The sequence below is a fragment of the Diadema antillarum genome, unplaced genomic scaffold, assembly GCF_040938485.1.
Source record: "Diadema antillarum isolate AM-2024a unplaced genomic scaffold, OU_Dant_1.0 seq00002035_RagTag, whole genome shotgun sequence".
NCBI lineage: Eukaryota > Metazoa > Echinodermata > Echinoidea > Diadematoida > Diadematidae > Diadema > Diadema antillarum.
The window spans coordinates 7,768-15,000 of record NW_027272687.1 but is presented as its reverse complement, the minus strand read 5'-3'; the positions used below and the strand labels follow the sequence as shown (position 1 = coordinate 15,000).

The window sequence follows — 7,233 nt, the reverse complement described above, 5'->3', positions numbered from 1 at the left end:
AAAGCATTACATAACCACAGAAAACAGACTATAGTCTAACTTACAAGACGTACATAGTTATTTGTAATGCTATCATCAAAATCCGTGACACATGTATACCTCCCATAGCAGCGGGGTCTTTTGTTTTGGCTATACCGATATTACGCTTGTTTTTTTTAAGTCAATCGCTGATGACGTTCAATCTAGTTGTGTTTTTTTTTTTTGATAATTATGTCTGCTGAAAGCAGGCTGACCTGTTTTCTGTTACATGGAAGATATCAAAGTCAACATTATTTGCAAAGCAGCTGCCATGTCTAACGCTGCGTTCCGCGGACATCCACGCTCTGGAGGAGGAAAATCCCCTCAAGATTAAAAAGGGTAAACGAAATAATTATAATGTACCAATGCATGCATGATTCATGGGAGCTCATCATGACCGTTTTGTGTTCACACCTCTCAACGGAATATGCTCAGTTTAGCCTTTATTTTTTATACCATTGAGTAAGATAATTCCACTAAAAAACTGCATGTATAACACTCACAAAGACAATGCACGTATCATGAACACCAACCTACTTTTAAAATATTACAAAAACAGAATTTCCGTTGTAAGACCAGGCCGCTTCCGTTGTTGGTCACTCCGTTAGCAATATTTCAAGTTTACTCCTTTTTTAAGTGTTGGCAGCCTTATAATATTTGTAGGCCTATCACTATACACGACGTGGTTTGTTGTTGTGTTTTAAAGAAAGAAGAAAGAGAGAAAAATGAGACCCTATAAAATAAAGTCGGCTGGAAGTACGAACATCGTGTTGTGCCGTGTTCAAACCGCGTAAGGCTGCGTTCACATAAAAGTATACGGTATTCGCTATTCGCTATTAGCTATTCGGGCACCCAGTACACCATCACCCGCACCGTCAACTCACCATCCCATGCAGTGAGGATTTCTTCCTCCTACATCCCAGGAAATCTTTTTAACAATTTCTAAACTGCGTCAGAATGTCAGTCTACATGCTTATTTTTGCTAAATCCAGACCAAAATTGTCATTATTTCATAAACGAGAGACGGTACAGGGGCGGATCTAGGAATTTCGTAAAGAGGGGGCGCGTTTACAAAATTAAAGGGGGGGGGGGGGCGCACGCACCCCACCCCCATTTTTTTCTTTTTATTTCTTTTGTTTCAACAAAAAATAAAGGGGGGCGTGCGCCGGTTGCGGTCCTCCCTGGATCCGCCCCTGCGGTATACGCTGCAAGAAAATCGAACAAGCTCGATTCCCACTATGCTATACTATTCTATGCTGTTCGGTACTTTCGAATAGTGCCCTCCTATGTGAACCGGTGTTAGGAAATCCTATCGTTCGATTCAAGCTATTCGCGTGCCCTCGAAAACGAGCCCCGAATACCCGAATAGTATACTTCTATGTGAACGCAGCCTAAGGCCCGTGATATATCATCATGATGGATATCAATAAGCCAGTTCGGAGATAGCTCATGTGCACATGGGTACAAATTACCTTTCATTTTTCTCAGTTGGTTATGCACTTCACTCAATTCAAAGCGACATAATGCAGCAGCTTGTCCAACATAGCAATTTATGGAACTCGTATTCTAACAAAGAATGAACCTGTGTAGATAAAGCGACCAGAATGGTTGTCAATCAACACTTTGGGAAGCATCCATTTCATTGTGCTGTTTTGAATACATTAACAAACTTTTTCTGTCAACAATGCCAAATACCAGGCTTGCTGTCAGGTGGATGTACTGGCATGCACCATTTATAAGGATTCCATGAATAATCACAGCATTACAGATGTTTATCTCAGTGAAATTAAAACCCAACCTGTCTCTCGGTACAAATTACCTTTTTCTGCTCATGCTCAAACAGGAACCCCGAACTGGCTTATAACGAACATTCGGTCTTAGGACTTTATATTTATCCCATCCACCGCTCCCTCCCTCTCTCCCTCTCTCTCTATCTCTGTACACACACACTCACACATACACACACATATCATATATATATATATATATATATATGCATACATATAATATGTATATAGATTATAACAAATATACCGAAGAATTTAGATTATCTATACGAAAAACCGTTCTCGGCGTCCGTTCCTTGTTAACTTTTCTTTTGTGTGATTTTTAAATTCATTATTGATACTTGTTTTCAATATTGATTATAGACCCAGATATAGGCCTACAACATTAGATGGGATGTAAATAAGTGCATTAATATGCAAATGAAACACATATTCATGCAAAAATGAACCCATTTTGGCACACATGAAGAATAGTACACTATATAGCTGTATACCAGACGTGAGAAAATACAACTAAAGAGGTGATCGGGCAACAACAACAACAAAAAGAAAAAAAGAAAAAAAAGAAAAGAAAGAATTTTAGACAATGACGTAATATTTGTGATTAGTGTCTATGCCATATAGGCCTATAGCTATTTAATGTCATGCATACTTTATTTGCATTCTGAAACAAGTGTTGTTGATATAGTATGCTTGTATAATCAGCACCAGTTATATATCAATGACCAAATGTGCAATATAGTACATCGATGGTAAGTGGTATATCGATGTTGCTATTGTTATCATTTCAGTGTTCCACGTCCTACAAGCTTGGCTTTTTAGTGGAGCACTCCTTTCCATCGTTATGACTACTTGCTCTTTCATGTTATAATGACAAAGATGTGCATTGTTTCTTTTTGGGGGGTTATATAATATCATTCATTCATATATCTTATATTGTGTTCAATGAAATGTCCTTCCAGCTGGATGAAAGTCAAATTGACACAATTATGTATACCACTTTGTGTCATGGTTGTTTGTTTGGTTGTTGCTTTTTTTTAATGAAGATAAATAAACTATTAAATTGATTTGAATTATTTTGACCATAATCTACACAACCTGATCAAAATACATGTACCTCTATCTCACCTAACATACCTCTCTGATACTGAAAATTAGGGCTTATATATATATAAAGCAGACTTACGCCAATAACTCTGCGTTGACTTTGGGCCGAGATGGAAATCGAGCCTGAATGGATTGAGCAATGCCGTGAAAGATCGCTTCGTTTCCAGTGAGTTCTTTGGGTAGGTCAATATTGGACATTTTCTTAGCATGGACTCCTGTAAACCGGCTGAAAGTGAACGGCTCGAACCAGACGTCCGTGTCCTCGTCGAGATTCGTCAGACATTTAGCTAGGGCCGTCGATCCACTTCGAGGATTGCACCACAGTATAAGGCGACGTGGCTTTCTGGCATCTTGTTCCGAAGTGGCAGCCATTCCAGAAGACATGTATACCTTCCCAAGCGAGTGTTATAGACCGAACTGTTTGGTTCGACGCAAAGCGACTGTGTAAAAAAGTGTCTATTTCGCTCTGGAAGAGAGAGTCAGACAGTGGAGGATATCCTTCTGCAGCACTATACGTGATCTGTTGTTTGCAATACGGATGAGAACGAGTGGAAGCCATTCACTGACCCATCCCGACCTGGGAGACTGGCACCGCCCCTGCTCTGACTGACTGACAAAAGAATACCTATCGATCGATGCATGTCGGTGGTAGTCAGAAACTGGACATGAAACCTTACACAATGTATGCCTATCTACACTCTCTAAATTCGTTGGATTAAAAAGTAATCTAATAAGACCATAAAGAGGGACAAATCCACATAAGATTACAATTTTTAGTCTAATTGATTTAGAAATTAAATCCATTAGATTTGAAATTGATAATCTTATTTGGATTTGTCCCTCCTCATAGTCTATTAAATTACTTTTTAATCCAACGAATGTAGAGTGTAGCCTACTCCTAATACCACATCATGAAAGAAGCAAATTATGAATTCGGGGTAAGCCTATGATACATGATTGTAACTTCCGGGTACATGGCATGATGTATTTTACAGTGGAAACTCATACTCCACTATATGCATGCACCATTACCAATACCAAGGCCACACCTACACCTACATTTTTTCAGTAATCTTTATTTGATTTCTATTATTTCACATAACAAAAAACAGTCATCTTGAATGTTATCTGCAATGTATGAATAAAATAAAAAAATCAATCGGTGTGTGGCCCGACATGCATACATCTTCCATTCAACACATTTTGAATAGAATGACACTTGGTTGCTCAACCAAAAAATCCGCCCACACACACACACATACACACATGCACATGAACATGCATATCCACATGTTGATTGAACATACTTTGTAAATCATTGATTGCGCTGTCGCTGCACCACCGTGCGACTGGATCATGACTTCTTCAACAAGAGTCTTAAAGGGATCGTATAGTTTTGGTTGAGACTTAACTTCAGTTTTTTATCATATCTTGGGTGAGATAGTAAGAAACCTCTTAGGAAATATGAAAGAGCATGTAATTCAATGAGGATTTCAACGTCTGATGAAAATTGATTTAGAAATGGCTGAGATATCCAAAACAGAGCGATCCTAATAAAGTGTGGGACCCACATTTTATTACGATCGTTTTGTTTTACTTTGTTTTTGGATGTTTCAGCTATTCCAAACCCGATTTTCCTCAAATGAACTTTGAATTTCTCTTAAATGTTATGCTCTGTACTATTTCATAAATGTTTTCTTGGCATCTCGCAAAGAAAAAAAGCCCAATTTTCATCTCTACCAATACTGTAACATCCCTTTAAGAATGGGCTGACACATTACAGATGTCTTTTCAGTGAACTAATTACTATGTTCACTGCCCTGAATTTTGCGATGTTCGTGTATTTTCAATATACGAATGAAAATGGCAATTGAGAAAATGGCAATATAACGCTTAAAAAAATGACAAAATGATAATTGCTATGATCCAACATCATATAGGTCCAATAATCTGTAATCTGAACACTACACATAATATACAATTGCTCACTTAGCTTGTTCAGTTACGTCTGAAATGCAGTTACACTCCTCATGCAGATTTAGATCAGATTTTGCTTGCATGTTTACAAACCTGTCAACGCTAGGTCGAACTTTGGTGGCCCAGTCGGGACACTAACATCTTCAAATATAAAATTTGATGCCTGGGCTCCCCCCCCCCAAAAAAAAAGGATGTTGTGGAACGAAATAAAAAGAAATATGAAAATTCCTTTTGGATTTTAGAAGCCGATCGGGCCTTATAATACCATACATTTTGAGAAGGAAAGTCGCTGGTGTCCCGACATCAACTTAAGGTGGTCCATGCAGGGCCACCGAGCCACCGCCAATGCATGCATAATGATTGATAATAACACAATGAATACTATTTGGTATGGTATACCATTGGGAGCAGTGATTTAAAAATCGTTCGAGTTATCACCTTAGTTTTGATGCATATAAGTGTGAGTCAGTTGCATCACAAAACATCTTCATATAAAAAAAAAATATTCTAGAAACTTATTTCATTATAACTATTGTTCACATTTTGTATATCTAACAATACTTAACATTGATTATGATTAACGTTGTTTCATTGGTTATTTTTATCCCTAACTCACATTTTAGAATTATTTTGAAGCACTTAAGCTGGGTTTTGTTTCATCTACAAATGGTATAGATAATGGTCGATCCTTACAAATGAGTACAACTATGGGCAAACGAATTGGAGATTTGTTGACTCACAACTTTCGTTTGCCTTTGTCTCCCTTTTGTGCAAGCAACTCTCTCTCCCCTCTCCCTCACCGGCTTCTGCCTCACACTCCAATTTCTCGTTGTGCATGTTAAAGAATTAATGTAGCCCTTTGCTACCACCACTTTTTCCTCAATAAAAAGAGACATAAAAAATAAATACATGCATCTGCTTTGAAATTATATACTCTGTATGGATAGGGATTATAAGAAATATGAAAATAAAGACGATAACGAGAATGATAACAATAAGAAGAAAAAGAAGATATAATACCACTCATCAAAATATTTTCAACTGAAAACAGGGGGAGGGGGTGGAGGAATGTAATAGGCCCTACATGTCATCCCCCTTCCCGCTCTGTGAGCTGGGGTGCATATGCCCCCCCCCCCCGCCCCCTGATACACAGCCACGTGACAGCAATACCATACAGCATGTAAGTATGCCTATACATTTTATTCTATGTTAAGCGTCAAGTGACATATTCATTGACTCTTATGGCACACTCAAAATTTCCCTTTGATATTGGTGATGAGAAAATTGTATTCATTATACAAAGACGCATGCAGATCAATAGTATACGTTAGCATGGTTATAGTATATGATCATTGACCTACATAGGTCCATGGTATGATATTGATGTGGATCGTAGAAAACATGGCAAGTGTTACTTGAACTGAGAGTTGTCTCAGGAAGCATTGATATCAAGATATCCATTTTATCTGCTTTTTTATATTCTACTGGTCTTTTACTATGTTTCTATTGGTAACGGAAGGATCAACAGAAAACCTCTCAACATGTACTAGTATATTATGATTTAAGTGTCAATACTCTTTATTCGCTATAAAATCTCATTGTGCCGTCCGAAGCACCCGACTGGTCGGCTGCTATGGTGACTCTGACATCCTTTGCAATCTACACTCAGCAGAAAAAGAAAGTAAACGCTTTTTCAAGTTAAGATTTCTCATAGAATATTTGGCTGAAAGCAAATGTATTATATACCATATTGAAGGTAATTTAATTGCTATTAACCTGGTAGGTCAACAAAAAGGGAAACCTTACGCCTGAGTGATTACCATTGTTTTTCTCTTCCAGGGCACAAACGTAAAAATTGCAAAACTGAACAAGTTGTCATTCATGCGTATGTGCTCTTCCATAGAACAATAAGAACATACAACAAATTTCACACAAAAAGAAACATGAATTAAGTTGCAAAAGTAAACCTTTGATCTCTATGATATCTTTAAAGTACAAAAGATCAATGAAGGTTAAAAAATAATGGAGGAAAATGAAGCATCTTATGTCAAATCTAAATTCAAATGAAATAAGAGAAGAAGTAATGATTAACAAAAATGGTAGAAATTTGAGGGTTTTTTTCAGATTAGGAAATTGTAAATAATGTTTGGTTCTTGAAATTTTCACATGGATTTTAAGTCACTATATAGATTAAAAGAAATAAATAAAGAAATTCTGCTCATTTAATCATCTTTATGCTTATTATCCCCTATGTCATTTACAGTTCGAGTTGACAGAAAATTCTTATTTTTCCCCTTTAGTTTCCCACTTTGTTTTTCTTAGAGGTTATAAAGAGATAAAGAGA

The 7,233-nt window shown here is 37.2% G+C and overlaps 1 protein-coding gene across 1 annotated transcript in view; it reads right to left on the bottom strand.

Annotated features, from left to right (window-relative positions):
- LOC139713698 (uncharacterized) overlaps window positions 1–3,309 on the bottom strand; it is a 9,559-nt gene extending 6,250 nt beyond the window's left edge. Inside the window, exon 1 of the mRNA XM_071625403.1 lies at window positions 2,992–3,309. Coding sequence (XP_071481504.1) covers window positions 2,992–3,296 — 305 coding nt within the window. The 5' untranslated portion in view covers window positions 3,297–3,309. The remainder of the gene's footprint in view (window positions 1–2,991) is intronic.
- Window positions 3,310–7,233: the final 3,924 nt, after the last annotated feature.